The sequence below is a fragment of the Ziziphus jujuba genome, chromosome 9 (assembly GCF_031755915.1).
Source record: "Ziziphus jujuba cultivar Dongzao chromosome 9, ASM3175591v1".
NCBI classification, from domain to species: domain Eukaryota; kingdom Viridiplantae; phylum Streptophyta; class Magnoliopsida; order Rosales; family Rhamnaceae; genus Ziziphus; species Ziziphus jujuba.
Genome location: NC_083387.1, coordinates 25,286,854 through 25,310,184, shown reverse-complemented (window position 1 = coordinate 25,310,184; position 23,331 = coordinate 25,286,854). Strand labels below are relative to the sequence as shown.

Below are 23,331 nucleotides of genomic sequence, written 5' to 3'. Positions count from 1 at the left end.
TTCAATTAGCATCTAAATTGAAATAAGCTGATGTTGAAGGTCAATAACATGGAGCCAAATCAATAGATGTTGAGTTAGTTTATGAAAGATGTTAAAATTTATTCCGATGAATCTCTTCAAATGATACTTCCTGTACGTTGTTAATATGATTCAACATGACATCCCTCAAATGATGACCATAATTGAACACTAATTTCAGATTATTTATATTTGTTTCAATCCTCCAACATAAGCACAAATACTGAGCTCTAGATATTTTTTTTTTAAAAAAAATATTACCACTTGATACAAAACAAAATCCCATGTTCATATCAAGTATTATCATGAATCTATTAAATCCATTTGAGTGATTTCTTAGTGGAATTTTTTTTTTTTTTTTGGTTCATATCTTTTTATTTTTTTTATTTTAATAATAAAACCTACATTGATCTAATGTGTTTTGTTATAGACAAATTTTCAACTGCGATATTAACGAAGATAAAAAGTTATACAAAGAAAGAAAATGCTGATTAATCTAATATTTAAGGGTAGCAAACTTGTTTACAGAAATCACCGTGACTAGAATAAGCAATAACAGCCATCTCTACACAAGAAAATTTGCAATAACAGCCATCTCCACACAAGAAAATTCTATCCATAATATCAAAACCATGTTCCTCAATCTTACACCAAAAAAAAATAAAAAAATAAAAAAAAAATGTTCCTCAATCTTACAATACCAGTCCCTGTAGAAAACCCACTACTTTTCCTCAATATTTCAATACCAGCCCCTAAAAAAAACCATTACTTTTCCTTGATAATTCAGGTTTTATTCTCTATTTTACAATCACCCTTGCATTCCTCAAATCTTATCATATTTGAAATGGACTTGAGGCCTTTACTCGCTAAACTTACAAGCCATTATTAGGTCTTAGTAGACTAAGATAGAGATACGTCTTAAACAAATTTAACATTCATGAACAAACAAACCAACCAAAATCTCTTAGATTCCAATCGAGGTCGGCGACTTCCCTGATGCAAGTCTTCTCTTTCTCAGTCGCTCTGCAATAATAAAGGCTAGTTCCAGAGACTGAGAAGCATTCAGCCTTGGGTCACAATGTGTATGGTAGCGGGAACCCAAATCATTATAAGTTATAGTTCTTGAGCCTCCAACACACTCGGTCACATTTTGCCCTGTCATCTCAAGATGAACACCTCCTGGATAGCTTCCTTCTTGATCATGAACATCAAAGAATGCTCTCACCTCAGCCTATTAACAAAATATAAGATATTGTTGTTATTGCTATTGAAGTGCCACAAGCAGAAAAATAAAGTGCTTAAACTACAAAAGAAAACTACATATGTTTGACACTTGCAATATCAGTTTCCATGTCATAGGATGAGAAACAGTCACTGATAAGGAATAAAATATCCTAGGTAAAGTAATTTTAATTGGCACTTTTCCACATAGATTGGAGATACTATCAGAGGCTAGGTGTACTTCCATAGAATGTTAACATGACATAAATGTATCAACCTACCAAACTGTGAAAAAAGAATTCTAATGCTAAGGTTTGAAACATACACACGGTCAAAGTAAATTCAATGACTAATTCTCATTCGCATACATTTTAGAGGATGTCTACGGCCAACCAAAGATTTTTATGATGTCAGCCTTCAAATTGGTCATAAGCAAATGAATAGTTGTTTTATGGTAAATGTACAACAATATCAACGATGATCAAATGAGAAAGCGCTGAAAAGAATGCATTGGTTGGTGAGCGCAATAATGCAACCACATTAGCTCATTTCTTTCCTTCTCTATTTCGTAAAAAGAGTTTCATCTTAGAAAGAAATTTCTATCGTCACTGAACTTTGCGCACTTGCAAATAAAAGTAGAATCAATTAAAAATACCAGAAGAAAAACATAATAAAAGGCTTAAATTATGACATCAATCATACCCTAATTGCATCGAAGGAACGAGTTTTGAGTCCACAAGGAGCCTTGATGGTGTTCCCATGCATAGGATCACTAACCCAAGTGACAATTTGACCTGCTCCACGGACTGCCCTGATCAGATGAGGAAGCTTCACTCTCATGTTCTCAGCTCCCATTCTCACAATCACTGTAACTCTTCCTGGCTTGTTCTTGGGGTTTAGAATGTCTATAAGTCTAACAAGCTCACTAGGATCCATCTTGTCACTCACCTGCATAAAAAAAACTGTCTATTATAGGCTATCTAACCTTTGTCGGGGGAGGGAAAATTAAAAAAAAAAAAAAAAAAAAAACCACTAGCAAGATAAATATGTTAGTGAAGCAGAATCCCAAAACCATGAACATAAACAACTGCTTTGGTTTATAATAGATTTTAAACATGTAAGAACAAAAAAATTTTCGCCTGGTCAAGTTAGAGCAGAGAATTAACGAGTAAAAGAACAAAAACAATTACTTGTTCAAGCATAAAAGAGATCATAACATTTAGATACCTTGATACCAAGAGGATTAGAAACTCCTCGCAAAAACTCAACATGTGCACCATCGAGCTGGCGAGTGCGTTCTCCAACCCAAAGCATGTGAGCAGAGCAGTCATAGTAGAGCCCAGAAATAGAATCTTCCCTAGTAAGTGCTTGTTCATAAGGCAGAAGCAAGCATTCATGAGAGGTCCAAAACTCTGTTGAAGTCATGATTGGGTGGTCAACTGTTAATCCAGCAGCAGACATGAACCCAAGGGCCTCATCAACCCGGTGAGCCAGTTCACGGTACCTGTTGATCCACACTAAAAGCATTATGCTTGACACCAAAATGCGCTATGTCTCAGAAAGAAGTTTCAGAAATTTGACCTATACTGCATTTCGATCACTCCAATAAAGTACTAGAATCTCAGCTTATGCATATAAAACTATAAATCTCCATTACCAAATTGAAATCATCAAATCTGCTAAAATTATAAGCCTGTTTGATGTCCTGGTTCAACTATAGTTGCAAGAATTATTATTGAAAAGAAAAATGGAAAAGGTATAGGTATACATACCCTGAAGAAATTTACTAAGTTTTATGTTTATTCATAATATTATCACCACCCAACAATAAAATTCTATTGAACATTACAAATTTAAAGCTGCACGATAAACATTGGAATTTTTTATGTTCATATGGTATGGCCCTGTGGGCATCCAATGCTTATCAGACAAAAAAAAAAAAAAAAATGCTTATCAGACCAAAAAAAAAAAAAAAAAAAGGGCCATAGAAGCAAAATTTCAAAGAATCACATACAAATTTTCAAATAAAATTGAAGGTATTAGGAAAGTACCTATCCCCTTGCTCACTATGCTCAGTGAAATCTAGATTCCAATGGGTGACTCTCTGCATGGCTGCATAACCTCCAGTGGCAAATGCCCTGAGGAGGTTCAAAGTTGCCACTGCTTGGCAATAGGCTCTAACCATCCTATCGGGGTCTGGAACTCTTGATTTTTCATCAAATGCATCACCATTGATATTGTCACCTCTGTAACTTGGAAGCTTCACTCCGTCCTTTTCCTCAAATGGGTCCGATCTCGGCTTTGCAAACTGACCCGCCATTCTTCCTACCTAACATATATAACCACATTCCAAGATTAATTTTGTCCATCTCACACGGCAATCGCTATACTCTTTTGAGAGTCATCAAAATGGTCCAAAGCATAATAATTACTGTAACATATGATCATTAGCATTTTTGCCTTTTCCCGTTATCCCACTAGTAAAATTAAGTTAAATCATACCACAGAATTAAAATATTCCGAGATTAAGAAAAAAAGGCATATTCACAAAAACGCATATTCACAAATTCCGAAATCGGAAAAAGAAAGGCATATTCACAAAATTCCGACTTGAAACTCGAATACCCATTTGTCCACATATAATTTCTCAAACCATAAAAATTATGAGAATTAATGCATAAACCACATTCCAAAAAATAAAAATTCCATTCCAACATAAAAAGAAGTGAATAAAGTAAGGACCTTGATAACGGGCATCTGACCACCAAACATGAGCACAACACCCATCTGTAGAAGAACACGAAACGTATCACGGATGTTGTTGGCATTGAATTCCTTGAAACTCTCGGCGCAATCCCCACCCTGAAGCAGAAACGCCTTTCCCATGGCGGCCTGACCCAGTTTCTCCTCAAGGCTCCTGGCCTCACCGGCGAAGACGATGGGAGGGAACGTTTCGAGGGTGTTGAGGACCGAATCGAGAGCCACTTTATCTGGGTATTCCGGGAGCTGAAGGGCCTTCTTGGTCTTCCAAGACTCGAGGGTCCATTTGAGGGGAATGGAGGCGGTTGATGGAGGAGGAGGTGGTGATGAATTGGAGGACTTTGAAGGGTCAGCAGCATGGACGGCTGAGATGGGTTTGTGGGGGAGAGAATGGCAGCGACGAGGAGGGTTGTGATGGGGTTTAGAGGTGGAGAAGATTGGTTTGGGGTTGAGGAGGGATTTGGAGGAGAAGGGAGTTGTAGCTGCGAAAGCCATTTTTGTGTGAATGTGATAGAATAAGGACCCTGAGAAATTGTGTAAAAGACAGAAAATATCTGATTCTCAGATTTTGTATGACAGAGTCTACTGCCCCTGTACTTCCCAAAAAAGTCTACTGCTCAGAATAGTATATTTTATTCTGTCCAAAAAAAAGAATTGGAATATTTATTATTGGAGCTATCATTTCTGGTAGTTTCTCAACTATCCATAATTGTATTTTTGTTTTTGAGTTTTTCTTTTTAACATTTTCCTCATTGAATTTTAGTTTTTTTATACACTTTTAATGCTCGAATTATTTAATTTTTATCATTTTTTTTAGCAATTTTGAAATATATATATGGAATACTTAATGTAAGTTGTCCTTTTTTTTTTTTTTTTTTTGGGGGAAAAAGTCTTTGTGAAGTTGTTTAATATTGTAAAATATGATATTTTCATGTTATAATAATTTTTATGTCTCAAAATGGTCAAAAAAAAGGATTAGAAGTAATTTTAGGGATTAAAATATAAAAAATAAAATAAAACCCTGAAACATGTCTTTTTTTTATTTTTCTTTTTGTGGGTTTTGGTCAGAAATCTTGTAAAGTTGGCAGAATTTTGTTTTTGGGCCAAAAGTCCTACTTGAAAATCAAAAATTCTTTTGTTAAAAAATAAAAATATTTGACAAAAATTAACAAGTATTTATTAAAAAAAAATAAATTTTTTTAAGCTATTTTATAAAAGTCCAAATTTATAATGTAGTTTTTTTTATCTTATTTGAAAATTCATTGAATATTTAATTTAGTATTTTTATTTACAATCAAACACTTATTAACTTTTTTAATAAATTAAAAAAAAAATATTATATAAAACTCTACAGACTAAAATTATACTTTTATCAGTTATATCAAATGAATCCTAAATCTTATGAGGTTGTTTAACATTGTAAATTTGTTTTATTCTTGTTGTATTAATTCATATGTTTCAAAATTACCAAAAATTAGATTAAAAATAGTTTTAAAAATCCAATTTAATTATAAAATGAAATTTACATGCTAAAATATAATATATATATATATATTATCACAATGAAATTATTCCTAATATGACTATATTTGTTTTTTATTTTATTTTTAATAAAGCTAACATGATTATCACTCATTTATTGTGTTTAATTACGTATAATTTTATATTTTAAAAATCTAGAAGACCTTCTAGGTAAATACTTAATTGGTGAAATAACATTTAAAAATTGTCATTAGGGTGATAGGTAACATTTAAAGAAAATATTTTTTTTTAAAGAAAAAAATAGTATTTGAAAATTAAACATTTAATACAGCCTTTTTAGCTTTTTATACTTCTCCAAAAAGGCTTTTCTTTTTAGTTTATATGAAAACTCAATAAGCATTTAATGTAGTTTTTTTGGTTTATCTGGAAACTCATTGAACATTTAATGTAGCATTTTTATTTACAATCAAACACTTTTAACTTTTTAATAAATTTTTTTTTCAAAAAAATCTATTATACAAATCTCTATAAACTAAGGATCCATTTAGTATAACTGATGAAAGTAGAGTTTTAGTCTGTAAAGTTTTATATAATAGATTTTTTTTGAAAAATAACTTTTATTAAAAAGTTAATAAGTATTTGGTTGTAAATAAAAAAAGCTGCATTAAATGCTCATTAAGCTGTATTAAATACTCATTAAATTTTCATATAGAAAAGCTCAAAATTTAAACGTCTTTGAAACAGTTTAAAAAATCTCCTTTTTTAGTCAATAAGTATTTATTAATTTTTTTCAAACACCTCTATTATATGATAAAAGAGCTTTTAACTCTCAAATAAAACTTTTAAATCCAAAAAAAGTTCTGTCAAACAAACTCTAAAACTATATTTTTATTAGTTATACCAAACGAATCCTAAATCTTATGAGGCTGTTTAACATTGTAACTTCATTCTATTCTTGTTATATTAATTCATATGTTTCAAAATTATCAAAAATTAGATTAAAAATAGTTTTAAAAATCCAATTTTATTATAAAATGAAAATTACAGACTAATATATATATATATATATATATATATTTATCACAATGAAATTATTTCTAATATGACTATATTTGTTTTTACTTTTTTAAATAAAGCTAACATGGTTATTACTCATTCATTGTGTTTAATTACGTATAATTTTATATTTTAAAAATCTAGAAGACCTTTTAGGTAAATATTTAAATGGTGAAATAACATTTAAAGATTGTCATTAGGGTGATAGGTAACATTTAAAGAAAAAATATATTTTTTTTGAAAGGAAAAAGTAGTATTTGAAAATTAAAGTTAATAATATAGGTAATAGTAATTAAATCTTTTTTTTTTTTTTTTTAATTTTTAAAAGAGAGAACTTTTCGAATTTAAAAGTTGCTCTCAGCTACCGGTCACCTCAGGAACGAGGCCCAAGGACACAGCCAACAAACCTAGGCCCACAGTTAAAAGGCCTTCAAAGACGCATCTTGTCCCCAGCACTATTAACTTGTAGCCCAATGTAAAGAGGACTGAACAAGGGTCAACAGGCTTATTTGACAATTAGTTCGATGCCCATGGGTCAAGGGCCTGTATCTTAAGTCACAGTCTAAGCCATATACTACATGGAAAGACTCGTAGAGCTTAATAACACTTCTCTTTTATCTTATTATCTCTTTCATCTTATTATTTCCTTCATTAAATACCATTTTTTTTTTCAAAAAAAAAAAAATTACTGAATTTTCTAAATTTTTATATGAAAATTGTTCACTACCATGACAAAAGACATTTTGTTGTCATAATCTAATATATTAAAATTATTTGAATTTTCCAAACTGACGCGAGTTTGTTCACTAACATAATAAATAGATAAATATTTTTTTAGATAGTTTAAGATATTATATTATAAAATTGCACGACTTTAACTTTATTTTTATTTTTAATTTTTCTATTCATTTCATTTTTTTTCTCATCCCCACTGGTCATAAATCCTGGCTCCGCGCTATGAGAGGGCTATATATTATCACTTTAATTTAAAACTTATTCATATAATGTGAAAAAAGGCAGAGAAAAAAAATAGAGAAAAACACATAATCCCCAAATAATTGGTGCCAAGCATGTTTATTTGCCTGGTAACAGACAGACTGGTTCATCACTTACCATACACCATTCCCATCTTGCTGTGATGAACTGTTCTGCAACTATTTTGCTTAAATTTTGTCTAGATTAAAACATACTAGGAAGTTTGGCTGTAATCTAAGCCTGCAGCTGAACATAAAAATATAGCCAAATATAACTTCTATGGAAATTTATTTCCATACATAGAGCTAAAATTAATGGATGAATGAATGAAGATACAACAATTTCATGCAAAACGGTACAATCATCAATTAAACTCAGTTAAAAGAACCTGCAAACGAAGATTAATTTAACGTAAACTTGGAAATGAACTACTTAGATAAATTCAGTCGGTGCAAGCACATTGTTTTACCATAATCTCGACAAAATGCTTGATCCACATAATATCCACATGTTCAAACAAAACCCCCATAACTACTGTTTAAATTGTCAACCATCAAAATAGAAAATAACAACACTAAAAAGGAAAGGCGTCTTGGACATGTCCATCTGACAGACAGAACTAGCAAAATTGATATTCAGTAGTAGGGGCTGTAACGCATTGGCATTCTCATCCTTGGAACCTTTCTGCAATAAGAATAGAAGGAAAAAAAAACAGAAAAATAAAAATAAAAAAAGGCTCAACCATAACAGTGTGGAATATCAAAAATCGAGAACAAGTGTTTCATGAAGCATACCCATATCCATAAGGGGAGTACATATAGGGAGCTACAAATGGACCCCTGGACCGAAAACCCATATAGGGGTTTGATCGACGAGGGCGATACTGCTTCATACCAGGTACATTAGTCCGTTTGGCAGACACCTGAATACATACTAAAAGAGCTCACATAGTTGAAGCAATAAAAGTGATAGGATAGCTTGGAAACAGTTATTATTAGTTACAACACTAAGACCAAGTAAATGGAAATGGTAGCACCTTCAATTGGCGGCCATGTAGCTCAGTTTCATTCAACAGCAGAGCCTCTTGAACAGCTTCTGTTTCAAGGAATTCCACATAAGCATAACCCTTTGGTTGGCCAAATTTATCAGTGCGAATGGTGACTCTGTTCACTGTCCCACATGACTGGAAATGCTGCTGCACTTCTTCAGGGGTACATGAGTAATCCACCTGTTAAACCCAGTTTAACAATCAATTTTATTATTGTTACCACAAACAATTGAGGTTGAACAACAATCAATTGAAAAAGAATAAACTAAACAGCTTCACTCAACTAACACAGAAAGGCGAACAAAATAGATTAAATTAATTTTATAACAAAAATTGTGGTTGAATGTTTAAAGCCACAAGTTACTCAGTTTCTTGTTACACAGCTACAAACAACTACTTCAATTAACCATCTCACATAACCTACCAGTTTGACAGAAACACAATGCATCCGATACAAATATAATATTTACACATGCTACCAGCTTACAACAAAAATATTGGTTTTTGTACAAAATAATCTAAAGACGAAAATCATTGCTCTAACCAACCACAACACTGCCTTTTGGTTTTTAGTGTTCAACCAGCCAGTATGGTCCTCCAGTGTGCAAACAAATATCAAACTGTCCACTGCACATGTTACTAAACAACTAGAAATTACCATTCAATTATTCCCAACCCACCCCAACATAACTCTCGTCTAAAATTTCTATAGCAACAGACAAGCCACTATACAATTAGACCCCATGAATATCTATACCCATAGACTAGAATTGGCTAAAGTAATTTTCTCAATATAAATTATTCTAAACCTCCACAGTTGAGAAATAGAAATATTGCAGATGTGAGCTTCAACAGTTTACCAAAAGGTTTATAAAGGTCACCCTTTGTGATAATATTGAGGGAAGGAATGGTTAACATTTTTATCCACATGCTAGTAACCCATGTATTCACAATCAATGAACACAATCGTTATGAAAAGAAAAATACATGGTAACCATGCATGTGACATCATATGCATAAGAACAACTTCTAAATCATCATATAACAGATCTAATAAAATGTTAACCTATTATACATGCTGTTATCCATATCTTCTCCTCAAATGCATTCCATTAAGACATCATGATATCCTTGTCCTCAAACAGCATGTTTTCTGTTTCTTGAAGAATGTCATCAAAATAGGTGCTGGCTAACTATTATACAATTTTGAAACTATCACTGAACACCAGTGATATGGTCAGTGTAAATTCGTATGGTATAAGTCATTCTTATCCGACAAAGAACAACAGAAACTGATAAAATTCATGGGAAAGATGTGAGATTCCTACGTATCAAAGAGGGGAAGAGAGATCAGAGACCCCTCACCATAAGCAGGAAAAGGCTTATAAATCTCTTGTGCATTAACCACCACCAAAAGCCTTGGCTTTGCAAGAATGAAAACACATACCCACAGCTACTCCTTAGTCTTCAATGCACGTTACTTCTCCAACTTGATTGAAGCTGGGTATCTTACTCCTTTGTCCACCCTGGCCCAAGGACTTGATTTAACGAGAAAAGGTTTTCTAATCTTAACTACAACTTTCATTCTATTCTTCTTCTCCTGTAGTGTGGTCAGGAATTTTCCTTTACTGGTTTTCTCTTAAATTATTTCTTTGCTTCCTCGTTTATTTTCTAAAGGCCTCCAAAAGGCTTCAATTTTTTCATCTACCTTCCATAAGATTTTTTCCCCTTTATCTATATTTTTTTTTTCTTTTTTCTTTTTTTAAAAACTTTTCTTCATTGATTTTTTATGACACACAGATTTTTTTCCCCCCTAGCCCAGCTATATTTATATCAAAATACTTCCAACCCCAGCATTAGGCAGTCGGAAAACTTGAATGAAGCCAGACCTGCCATTATAGTCAAACATGAGATGTCAAACCAGATTATAAGACTATCAATCACCCGAACATGCAACAATTCTTTTTTCTTTTTTGATTAGTAAAGAAAAAAAAAAAATATTCACAGAATAGGAACCAAACATGCAACATAATTCAAGTGCACTTTAGATCACGCAATGCAGGAATATGTAAAAATAAGTTAAACAAGAAACCTTCTGTGCTTCTTTTCCCAGCATAAACTATTTACAAGAAAAAACCAACCAAACACTTTTAATCTAAAGAGGACAGTTATACACTTGAGTCCCAAACTAACATTCATTTTATGATAATGGATATAATTAGTCCATTAAATAAATATGAACCTGAAAACTGTGAATTGTGATATGGCTGCTAAAATTGATTCTTCACAACAATGGTATCCATGGCTGCTAAAATCAATTGGATGCAAACAAGGATATACTGATTTAGCAATAGGAATCCACAGTATAAAGGAGGTTAAAAGGAAAAAAGAAAAAAAAAAAAAAAAAAGCCTAATTCATGGCCAATAAACTTTCTGAATCAGGAGAGCCAACTACTAAACGTAGTTGTTGACTGAACTCTCCTACAATACCAATCAGGGAAGAGAAATTAGTGCAGGCATGATCCTAGTTCCATTTTGGCTCTACTCAGTCTATATTAGCTGTAATGGCCACTATTGGTCGCCAGTAGAAATACATATTTCAGGCAATCAATATCAGCACCATTCGTCTTTAAATTTGTAGGTTTTATGGATAATCAGTACAATTTTATGGAGCATACATGTGATTTCAATGAATTGATCTGGTTTTTAAAGGTTTTGTTTGTGTTTAAGTTGATACTTGATCATCCCCCTAACTATAAAATGTACGCCATAGCAATATCTATTGATTATAAATATCATGTGCAGACACATGGACCATAACTGTTTCGTCTCTATTGTCATAAGTTCATATTATTTTTTATTTGTATAAGAAATGATTTAACTCCTTTATTTTGTGCCCTGATGTTCAATAAAATCCATCATAGATGGAAATAATTTACTCACTTTTATATTTTAATACATTTAATCATATAATATCAATTACAGAACAGCACACAAATGCTCCTGTAGGATTACATACCATTTCAGTGAACCATAAAAAAACCACCGCAAGGCCTGCAGCAAATTAAAATGTTGCTCCAAAATGCAGGATAACAATCAATCTTAAGGAAAGACAGGTGCACAGAAAAATTCAATTTCTCATCAGAAAAATGATAGTTGGAATAATGCCTACATCTGTTTTTGTTTTCTAACAAAAAGATTATTTTCCACAAAAAAATATATACATCGAAACAGGATAAACTACATAAATTCAATTGAATTACAGAGAAGTTAAATGTAACCCACTAACTTACAAACAACCAGCAAACTATTTAGAATTTGCAAAGAAGGAAAATCCATAAAGTTGTAAATTAAAATGAAGAAATCGTAGTTCACAAAATAAAATAGGAAATAAATGTGAAAAAAAAAAAAAATTTATAATCAACAAATCATAATACAAATAAACAAACTATCTTTTAAGCATGGTGAGTAAATCTAGAATATATGATATGGCTCTGCAACTAATTCTACATGTAAAATTAGATATGGCATCATAAAGCAAGTCAAATCCTATTTTTTTCCAATCCTTCAGATGGAAAATTCTGATAAATGGCTATGGACAGATCAAAAACTTGTTACAAAGATTTTTTTCATCTTTTTTCTTTTCATCGGTAGGCTTTAAAATCTCTCACTAATCTTGAAGGATGGTTCTTAGCTTAGTTTAATGAGATTATTTATAACCATGTTCAGTTTAAGAAGGTTATTCGAATGGGTTTTACATAATTTAACCTTCAAATAGCAAAACATAGTTCCCAGCATGAACTATCAGCCAGAAAAGATATTTCCAAGTCCTCAAAAAATATTTCAAAAATATACTAACTTAGTAAAAACCTTCTAATTTATCCGAATTTTTAAATTCCATATGATGTCACCATCTTCTGTTTCTGCCTTTTTCTTTCTAAATCTATTTCTGAAATCTTGCGAGATACCACCTTCACACCTTACAGAACTCCCTAAACTAATCACCCTCCATATCACCATCTTTCAATGTTTTCCTTCATAAGAAAAGCTAATCTAATCTTGATCCCACCTGAACTAAATTGTGATAGAAATTACCAATGGCAGCAAACTTTCAAGGAGTTTATAGGCAAGTAAAAAAACAGTTTTCAATCCATAAAATTATAATTTGGATGAAGAAATTTCTTGAAAACTTTAATTACTGATTCTATATTGTCTCTGGTTGTAATTAACTAGTCTAGAAACAAATATAAATATAGGCAATCAACTTAAAAGTACACCCAATTGTCCGCACATATTTAGTCACCATCAGATTAACACTAGCCATTGAATGACAGCACAAAGAAGCTTTGGTTAATGACTAGAAGACAAGTAAGAACATAAGGCAGTATCACATCATGAATTAAAAAAGCGTACAAATTAAAAAGCTACATTAAAATCTATTAGCAGTATACATATATGCTAATTGTATAGAAATTCCAAATTGGATAACCATGAACTAACTATGGAAGAGGCTACTTACATTGCCCACAAAAACTGAACGTGAATCAACCTCCTCTCTACTTGCCTGTGATGCAGCTGCAGTATTTGGGTCTAGGTACCAAAAAAAATAAAACCAAAATAATAATAATAATAATAAGCAAATAAAAAGAAGATATCTTTACTCTGTATACATATTTATCCATAGACACATATTTAATTATGTAACGTTAGGTAGTTGAGTAACAGTAAATGATCCATGCAACCACTCCAATACAGAAAACTAGAAAAGGGAATGGAAGAGAGTGTTATTTTGAACCCATTTCCATATATTTTAATTCCTAAAGAGAACTTTTCATAGGACACCATGTAATATATATTTGCACATGCAAGCACATTTGATTTTCTGATCTATCATGCACATTTCATTTCTTGTGCTATCAACTTATGAATAATTTTGAAGTTCAAAACGCATCAATTAAAGGTTACAAAGCAATACAAATAGTTGATACCCCTTACAGTCTGAATTTACAGTTTTAAAGGAAAACAAAAACAAATATCACCTTAATGCAATCATCTTCTATACATTTTTAATATTCAGGACAGCAGGTAATGCTTACACAAAACCAGATAAAGGTCAAGTCTCCGACCAAATATTTAATATATCCTTGATTTCTTAAGCTAAATAATAATGATAATAATCTTTGCTCAAATATAAAAACCAAATCGCACCTCTGAAAAAAAAAAAAAAAAATAAAAAAAAGAAAAGAAAAGAAAAAGAAAAAGGAAAAGACGTATCTCTGAAAAGAAAAAAGAAAAATCAGGAATACATTCGAAAGAAATTTCAAAACACATTAATGGGTAATCCATCAGCAAGCTAGCGGAAACATGTTAAACCCTAAAACCATCTAAAAGATTCCTGCTCCAAAAGAATATTTGCATTCAAAATTTCAAAAATTGCATAAATTCCTTCATACCCAATAACATTCTCATTCTCACATTGTGGATGTTTGACAAAATAAAACGTTACCCAAAATCGAGCTCAGATAGAACGCAATTTTAGAGAGAGAGAGAGAGAGAGAGAGAGAGAGAGAGGGAGAAAAGATGGGGGCGTTTGGGGTAAAAGAAAGAGAAAGAAAATACCCTGAGCAGAACCCATCTCCTTCTCGACCTTGGCCTGCATTTCACGAAGAGCAGCAGCTTCGTCCTCCATCTCCTTCAACCTCTTCTTCATATCGTCCAGTTCCTGCCGTTTTCACATTCAATTTTTCTCATAATTAGTGTATATATATATATATAATAGACAGATAAATAAAAAAATTAGGGGTTTTAGGTTTTGAGAATCAATCGGGAATATTTCAATCAAAGATAAAGTTAAAAATAGAAGAATCAACAACAAACACAAAAATGAAAAACCATTACAGCTTCGGTGCTATCAGCTCCGGCCATGTCTACATCCTCCATCTCTCTCTCTCTCTCTCTCTCCTCTCTCTATCTCTTTCTCTCTATAAACACACGCACAGCAAGCAAAGTAAAAAGGGCAGAGCGGCCAGTGACTAATAATGTCGTTTTTATTTTATAATTGTATTTGTGATATTTTATATATTTAATATATTTTATTGCCTAACTGTGGTTCTATTCTCTCCCACGCACACACGTCTGTGTTCTTATTTTTTTTAACAACAATAATTTAAGTAAAAAACTTTTTAAAAGAACTAAAACAAAAAAAAAAAAATTTGGATAGACATGTGCTATTCACATGGAAAAATAATTCACGCTATTTTATCCCAAAAAGAAAAAAAAAAAAAAATTACTGAAGAAGATGAAAGTTTAATTTGAGGGTTATTTTATCCCTTGCAAATAGTGCAATTTGATAAAAAAGCAATTTTGTTTAGAAACAATTTTATTCTCTTATTTTATTTTATTTTATTCTATCACAGAAAATTGTATAAATTGACTAAATTATGAGAAAAAGGTTTTTTTTTTTCAAGAGAAAATTTTAATTATTATATGGATAAGCTATAAATTTGATTATTTGATGATAAATTTTGTGTAAGTACATTTTCTAATTAAAATATTAAATGTTTCAAAAAAAAAAATTAAAAAAAATAAAGTCGTAAAAACTTAAAATTTTAACATGACACATTTAGCATAAGTAACTTAAAAAGGATATAAAAATAAATTAAAACCATTTTAATACAATTACAATATGTTTCAAACTGAAAGACCACAATTTTGTGAGCAATTCCTAAAAATTTAATGCAAGCTAGATCAAACTACTGACATGTCTACTTTTAACAACCTGGTTGTACTTGTAGAGTGATAAACAGATCATAAAACCCGTTCAGGCTTTTTTCATCCATTAAATAAAAATAAGTATTATATGATTGTTCCACAATACCTAATATCAAATTTTCTCCAAGCTTTAAAAGGAAAATCAACAGAAACAAGATAGTGATTATATATGTACATTGTTGCATAATGAAATAACCATCAAGAACTCAATACTCGACAGTACTTCATCAAGCTTTTCATCTGCAAACATTAAAGGATCCATTCACTCCCTAATGCAGAACAACCAGAGTAATGCCATAACATCTCTGAGCGAATAATAACCATTATAAAACTCACAACAATATCAAGTCAAATACTTCATGAATTTGAGAGAAACTCGGTAGAGTAAATAGTTCAATACATGTCTTCTTCAGACTATTTATTCATCATCTTCATAATGGCGTTTCCGGCTCTTCTTCTCCGAACGCTTCTTTCCCCTACCAAGTCGTGAATCATCAGAGCCACTTCCATCAGAATCAGGCAGTGTAGACGCTCTCCTACTCTTCCTCTTATGGTGTCTATTGGTATCGTCAGATTCAGAATCATCAGAATAACAATGACTTCTCCTCCTTCTCTTCTCCTTTCTACTCTTCCTTTGCCTTCTATGACGATGCTCAACTTCCTCATCTGAAGATTCATCTCTTTTCCTCCGTTTCTCCTTCTTTCTCTTCATCTTATCCCCATCGGAACTATCCGACTCATCATTCTTTCTCTTACGACTCCTCCTCTTCTTCGACCTTCCTCTCTTCTTCCCCTTTGCAGAATCAGAATCCAAGTCATCATCATCGTCATCATCCCTTGAGACCTTCTTATTCTTTAGTGACCTCCCCTTTCTAACCCTTTTCCCATTTCTTTCAGCAATAATCCTCTCAATCTCAGGGTCATCTTCTGAATCTGAACTCTCTTCCTCCTCATCCTCCTCTTCCTCCGAGCTCTCAGCTACTGTTTTCCCTTTCAACTTACCAGACTTCCCCTTCAACTTATCCAACTCAGACAAAATATCAGCCTGAATATCTTCAGGGTCTTCCTTCCTAATATCTTCCTTAACACTCAAAAAGTTCCTGCATTGAAAACTGAGGTGCCCAACACGGCCACACCTCTTGCAAGCACCACGAGCCTCATCGGCATTGGAACCGGTTATTCGGGCAAGAGCCAGAAGACCCTGGAAGCTAGCATAGGCGTTCTCACTCTCTGGTTCAGAATTTGAGGACTTGAGGTGTGAAGGGCCCTTGTCATCGTCCTTGTTGGGTGCATAAGGATCGTACCCAATTGCACTCTGCCATATACCATGGGTTTGCAAGGCAGCACTACTGTGCACCCTGTTGTTCGCTGGCATGCGAACCCTTCCTGCCGTAGCTGGCATCCTGATATTCCAATATCCAATCCAAAATTATTCACAATTTCTTTAAAAATTAAAAAAATAAAAAACGAAACCTAGGGTTCCAGCTTCCAACTCAAAATTCTGATTCGACTACGAACCAATACAATTTTCGATTTCCAAAAGATACTAACCCCAACGATAAAATTCTTCAGAATACAAAATTTTAAATCCAATTCAGAACGAAAACCTAGGGTACAACTCGATGAAATTCAAAAAAAAAAAAAAAAAATTCAAATTCAGGGTACGAAATTACAACTTCGTTTCGCGAAAATATACTAATTCGAACGCGCAGAATTTCAACGTTGTCAAATTCTCTAAGGCAAACTGAGGAATTCCTTATTAGAGAAGAAGAAAAAAAAAAAGAAGGAAAACTAATAAACGACCAAAAAAATTTGAATATAAATAAAGAGTATTAATTGGGGTTGAAAATCGAGGAATTGAAAAGGAAAATAGGTTTTTATCTGAAAGAAATTAGAGTACGTACCTGGTAGTTTAAATGGAAAACCCTAGCTGAGGCTGAAGGAGAATTATATTGAAAGGGGAAGAAGAAGCAGAGAGAAAGCGCGTACGGAAGAGAAGAAGAGCAAAACTAACAAAACAGAGTTCGCTCGGCATTTATATTTTGTATTTTTTTTCCTGGCTGGAGTTATCCAACCAGATTTTGCCACGACAAAGTCGGTTACCGTTTCATGTTTAATGAGGAATTTGAGTGAATTTCACTCACACTTTTTTATTTATTTATTTTTATTTTTTCCGATATTTATTAAATAAACTGCACTAATTATTCATGTTAAAAAAAAAACTAATTTATTTTCTTTTTTAAATAATTTTTTTAGTAAGACAATAAATAGTAACTTCTCTATCAAGTTCAAACTTTTTGAATATCAATTTAATCTGATAATATTTTATTATCAAGTTGAAAATAAAACAAAATAAAATAATAATGAGCGATCCTACTAAAATTTGGACAATAAAATACTGAAAAAAAGAAAAACAAATTTGTACTTAGTACTTACACTTATTCGGTAACATTTATGATTTTGGGTTTTATTTTTTGTTTGAGAGACTACATAGGTGGATTATAATATTTATCAAAAAAAAAAAGCTTATTAAAATGAGTTTAATTTTATAAACAATTTAAAATGATTTTCAGTTTAGGTTTTTTTTTTTTTTTGTGTTGTTCTTTAATTTTATAAACAATTTTAATTTTATATTTTTTAAAAAGAAAAACACTTTTTATTTTTATATTTTCCTTTTGGAGGATTTATTGTACTTCTTTTATGGGCCGGACTCATAAATGGCTACACTATTTTCACAGCCCTCATGCAAGCCTAATTATAAACAGCAGTCTGTTTGAGCATACATGCGAACTCATCAACAAGTGGAATGAAACAATTCAAGGTTGTTGGAAAATAACTGAGGTTCACATTAATTAATTAATTTTTCCAGAACCAAATGCAGATATAAAGAAAAGTAACAAAATTCCATAGATATCCAAATTTTGGTAGAAAACTTAAAGTTGGTGCCTCGTCTACTCTAATATACATTGCAAATCTAACTCAACTTAGAAAGTCAAGATCAGAGGGACCATCCTATCTCACTCTAATTATAATCAACAAAAGACTTCACTTTCTCTAGTGTTCTAATAATACACATCTTCCATTATTATTTTAAATATAGTACAATATTATTATAATATATATATATATATATATATGATCTAATATTGGTGATTGTTTATCTGATCTCCATGCATTGGTGTAGCAATGGGATTCTTTATAACTTGTATGCTTTGCTTAGGAGACATTGCCATTAACTTTCCTAGATTAACAGTCTTGAGCTTCTCACTGGTCTTGATGATCACCAAGAACAAGATCCTATAGAAAGCTATCATTCCTTGCAAAATACCAAGATCAACCCACTTCGAGTGACCCATATTAACTTGCCATGTATTCCTCAAAATTTCTTCTCCACTTATTGTAGGTCGTCCTCCAACTTGATTGTTAGGGAAAGTTAAACCTTCAAACTCATTTTTGAACATTCCTTGGTATGCATACCTATGGAATGCAATGTAGTGCAATGGGTATCTCCAAAATTGTTTTGGGAGATCTCCTGGCAACCGGAACAATCCGCCTCCTAAAATCATAAGACCTTGAACTCCAGCACCGGCCATAATCCCCATAAGATAATTGGGCACAAGGCTTGCAATAATCATCATTAGGCTCTCAACCAGCATCATGCAAGCAAAATATCACACAGAAAAAGTAGAAAAAGTGTTCATTTCCTTCTTGAAGTCCAGGTAGAAAGTAAGCTAGTGATCCAGGAATCACTGAAATGATTAGCAAGTATGGCACACCAGAAAATGTGTTTCCCATCATAAATGCAGCTGCTCCATAGTGCCCATTTAATCTTTCTCGTTCAAATTCCTGATGATAAAGAAGTTAAGAGTTCATAATAAGATATGTGCCATACAAATAATTAGTCTCTTATCATGTTGATTTTTGAAAACTATGAACTTCTTTTACGGCCTTTGAATTTGCACATGCATATGTATGAATATTTCTATTAACACAACATGTGGAGTACATTTATAGATGGAAAACATGATTGAAGGAGAAAATCAAATCAAACATGACAACATGTGCTATATATAGTCAGTCTCATATCAGAACATTTTATTTTTTTTAGAAATAAGAACTTCTATGCCCCCTGGATTCTCTTTTCCTTCTTTTTTTTTTTTTTTTTTTTTTTTGACGAAATGGCTTCTTGGATTTCAATATACATTAATTATGGAGTTGAAAACCAAATCTTATACCTTCATATCTTCGACAAAGGAAGGGAAGCCACCAATGGCCATGAAAGTAAGGAACGAAACGATAAACATGATTAGTGAACCTCTTGCCTGCAATATCACAAAGAGAGTATGAGCTTTGAAGATTATACTACTCTGGAAAAATTTTGCTGACCATATAATTAATTTGTAACAATCTCGTTCTCTCTTCCTCTCTCTCTCACCTGAATCGATTCATTAGTAAAGCCGACGTTTAAGTAGAGGGTTCCCAATCCTAAAGACAAGGCTACATAGATTGCAAGGCGCAGCCAGTAGTAGCCAAGATCACGAAACATGTTTATGAAAGATCTCCTTGTAAGAACAACAGACTGTGTAAGAAAGCTAGCATGGTTTCTCTCCTTCTCCACAGCTCCATAATCCTGATCATTTTTACATGCAAATATATGGGTGATAATGTTAGTAATTGAATTTTCTGTCTGAACCTTGATCTAGTTGTTGAATCTGTGTGGTGGATGCTTAATTGATTACCTTTTTAGATATTTCAGCTATTTCTCTTCGTACTTGCTGGTAAGTTTCAGATGCTTTATAAGATTTTATCAGGGTATTGATTACTTCTTCTGTGGATATTGCCCCACCTGATCCTTGTTCAATATCCTGCAAAAATTAATAATGCAGGTACTTTTTAGTTTTTCTATAAAGCCTATACAACTTGGTCCCCAAAAAAAAAAAAAAAAAAGAAAGGGAAAAAAGAAAAAAAGAAAACTTGAAGAAAATTGTGCAAATTAAATTCAAAATTTAAGACTTAAGCTATCTTCATTTTCAAAGGAAAACATTTACATACCTTACTTCACAACAACCTAGATATACATGAGAAAATAGGAATTAATACCTTTTCAAAATCCTTGTTTATGGTTTTGAGGAAGTGATCTGATGGATTCTGAAGAGTAGGGCAAGGAAACCCACATAAAGTGAAAAACTACAAAAACAATAAAACACAAAATGGGGGGGAAAAAATATAAAAAGGGTTAGTCAATTATTCTACTGTACAATTAGATAAATAAAATATAAGCTCAATATATAAAACCCTTATATGCATTACCTCATTTGCTCTAGCAGAAGGACCAAAATACACTGTTTTACCAGAAGACAAAAGACAAAGGCTGCTGAAGAGTTGAAAGACTTCACTGCTTGGTTGATGTATAGAAGCAATTATAGTTCTTCTACTTCCATCTCTTTGATCCAAGCTTTCAATTCCACTCATAACGTGGTAAGAAGCTGCACTGTCAAGCCCACTTGTTGGTTCATCAAGGAAGAGAAGCTTTGGATGTTTTAGGATTTCAATGCAAATGCTCACTCTCCTCTTTTGCCCACCACTAAGTCCTTTACATCCCCAACCTCCAATCCTTGTGTTCATGGCATCTTGAAGACCCATTTCTCTTATTGTCATTTCTGCTCTCTCCTTCTTCTCGGATTTGGACATTGAATCCGGCAATTGGAGTTGTGCTGAGTAGTACACGGCTTCGCTAACCGTTAGAGTTGCAATTAGAGTATCATCTTGTGTTACATATGCCTAAGTAATTCATAAAATTATTTAAATTAGTATCCAAAGAGTTATAAATCAGTTCAAATCCAAATAATTATGATAATTAATAATTAATTATTGTCGATATTGTACATACCGATGTACCATAAGCTAGTGTTTCTTTGCGTCCATTTATTAAAATATCCCCACTTTGTCTTGTCTTTGAGCTTAATCTCCCTGCAAAAATGTAATCAAATTAGAATTTTGTTTAATTAATTAAAAGTATTAATTAGTTAATGACGAGGAAAGTAATTTTTTTTATACAGTATTATTATAAGTTTCCTCGCCTATATGGATAAAAGAAGGGCTTTCACAATTCTTTGTTTTGGCCATTGAAAGTAAGGAAAAAATTAAAATGTCATATAAAAAAAAATGAAATAAAATAAGTGGCACTAGGAGGGTCTCCAAAGCTACTATTTATGCCCCCTACTTACAATTCTTTGTTTTGGACCATTGAAAGTAAGGAAAAAATTAAAATGTCATATAAAAAAAAAATTGAAATAAAATAAGTGGCACTAGGAGGGTCTCCAACGCTACTATTTATATAGATAATATTTTTTCAAAAAAAAAAATTATTGTTACTTATATATGTTTATTATGATCAAAGTTCAAAAATCAATATTGACGGAAATATCTAAAGTTCAAAATATAAAAATTTTTCATTGAAATATCGAAAAATATTAGATATTAATAAAAAATTTTAAAAGATGATTGGAATTTGTTTTATTTTAACCTTTTCAAAAAATAAAAATTTCGAGAAAACATCGAAGAAATTTTGAATATTTTAAACCATAATTATGATATGACTTATAACTTTAAATAAATATATATGAAAATATTTTTTGCTATATATATATATGTATATGAAAATATATTTATTATCATTTCTATATGTTGAGGAAACAATGGTAATTTATAGACATATTATTGGTTGCAATTATGATATTATAATATACTCTCCTACTTAATCATCTACTCAATAGAACAAAAAAATAAATTCAGAAAAAAGAAAAAACCACAAGAATGTCCAATAAAGGAACAAATAAACAAAATATGATATGATATATCATTATTTTAAGAAATTATGTAAAGGGTACAAATGATATTTAAAAAAAAAAAAAAGTCCCAATAATCATTTTTCAAAAACTTGATTAATATGGAAGGGGGAATTTTGTTCAATTAATTATTGAATCGTATTGAGTAAGACATACAAAAACAGAGACGTTTAAAAGTATTTGCAGAGAAATAGAGATGGTGTGTGAGTGTACGTAGTTTTCTTTTTTCTGCTTTCAATCCTCATTTCCAGATCGAAAAGATAAAATAAAAAGAAAAAGAAAAATATAAAATAAATATTTAATGGAAGTAAAAAAATTCACCTGCTAAAGCATCAAGAAGTGTGGATTTGCCACAACCAGAAGGACCCATTATAGCCATGAGCTCTCCTGGTTTGGCATGGCCAGTAAGACCTTGGAGGATTGCTTTGCTGCTAGTCCTTCCTTTTGAAACTGTCACCCAAAGGTCCTCCCATGTCAAACAAACTCCTTCTTCCACTACCTTATCATGATTATTATTATTATTGTTGTTGTTGTCGTTGTAGTTTACTCTTTCCATCTCCAATGATGCTGTAATCTCTAAATTATTAGCCATGTTTGGACTCCAAGAAAATATGAAAGAAAAAATAACAGAAGCTAGTACTCCTTGGCCTTTCTATTTTCCTTCGCCGTTTGAAGTAGCGTTAAAGATATCCGATTACCTCATTATATTTATAGATAAAACAACGACGATCGAACACGTTTCATATGTACAGTATGTGTGAAAGAGGTAATAGGTTACTTCCAATCAAAATTTGACACACAATAGGAATTTTTTTTGGTTTTTTGAGGGAACATGGTCATACGCATACATGCAAATAATTGTCGAGTTTCGAAGGGCAAACCTTTTTCTCGCGGCAATTAAGGTTTTGGAAACTATTAGTACTAACTTCCGCACGGACTGGTATACACTTCATGAATCACATGGTATTCACGTGTTTTAGTAAGAAAATCCATTGATTAAATTATATCCGTACACGTGTCTTTATGGGAATATTTTAGTGGTAAATTTATTGTTATTTTGAAAAAATCGGATTCAGATCCCCTACTCCCAAAACAAACAAAAAAAAGAAAAAAAAAAAAAATCTAAATGTGCTTGTGTGAGAGATTGGTAGA

General features: G+C 32.0%; 3 protein-coding genes and 1 pseudogene across 4 annotated transcripts; all 4 read right to left on the bottom strand.

The window, feature by feature from the left end:
• Positions 1–614: 614 nt before the first annotated feature.
• Positions 615–4,593, bottom strand: LOC107404770 (phospho-2-dehydro-3-deoxyheptonate aldolase 2, chloroplastic). Its single transcript, XM_016011765.4, has 5 exons — positions 3,982–4,593; positions 3,291–3,568; positions 2,467–2,743; positions 1,942–2,187; positions 615–1,249 (listed from the first exon to the last, which is right to left on the bottom strand). The coding sequence occupies exons 1-5, from the start codon at positions 4,492–4,494 to the stop codon at positions 983–985; spliced, it is 1,581 nt and encodes a 526-aa protein (XP_015867251.2). The 5' UTR covers positions 4,495–4,593; the 3' UTR covers positions 615–982.
• A 3,324-nt stretch (positions 4,594–7,917) lies between these two features.
• Positions 7,918–14,619, bottom strand: LOC107427742 (polyadenylate-binding protein 2). 2 transcript variants are annotated; one of them, XM_016038123.4, is made up of 6 exons: positions 14,459–14,619; positions 14,180–14,282; positions 13,080–13,150; positions 8,549–8,740; positions 8,307–8,434; positions 7,918–8,196 (listed from the first exon to the last, which is right to left on the bottom strand). In XM_016038123.4, the coding sequence occupies exons 1-6, from the start codon at positions 14,498–14,500 to the stop codon at positions 8,148–8,150; spliced, it is 585 nt and encodes a 194-aa protein (XP_015893609.1). In that variant the 5' UTR covers positions 14,501–14,619; the 3' UTR covers positions 7,918–8,147. The 2 variants fall into 2 exon arrangements, with proteins under 2 accessions (XP_015893609.1, XP_024933483.1); XM_025077715.3 differs by lacking the exon at positions 14,459–14,619 and adding an exon at positions 9,926–10,449 and having other exon boundaries at positions 14,180–14,232.
• A 746-nt stretch (positions 14,620–15,365) lies between these two features.
• LOC107427744 (CAX-interacting protein 4) lies at positions 15,366–17,394 on the bottom strand. Its single transcript, XM_048481414.2, has 2 exons — positions 17,236–17,394; positions 15,366–16,734 (listed from the first exon to the last, which is right to left on the bottom strand). The coding sequence occupies exon 2, from the start codon at positions 16,731–16,733 to the stop codon at positions 15,750–15,752; it is 984 nt and encodes a 327-aa protein (XP_048337371.1). The 5' UTR covers position 16,734; positions 17,236–17,394; the 3' UTR covers positions 15,366–15,749.
• An 821-nt stretch (positions 17,395–18,215) lies between these two features.
• LOC107404765 (ABC transporter G family member 1-like) lies at positions 18,216–22,846 on the bottom strand (annotated as a pseudogene).
• Between the last annotated feature and the right edge of the window lie 485 nt (positions 22,847–23,331).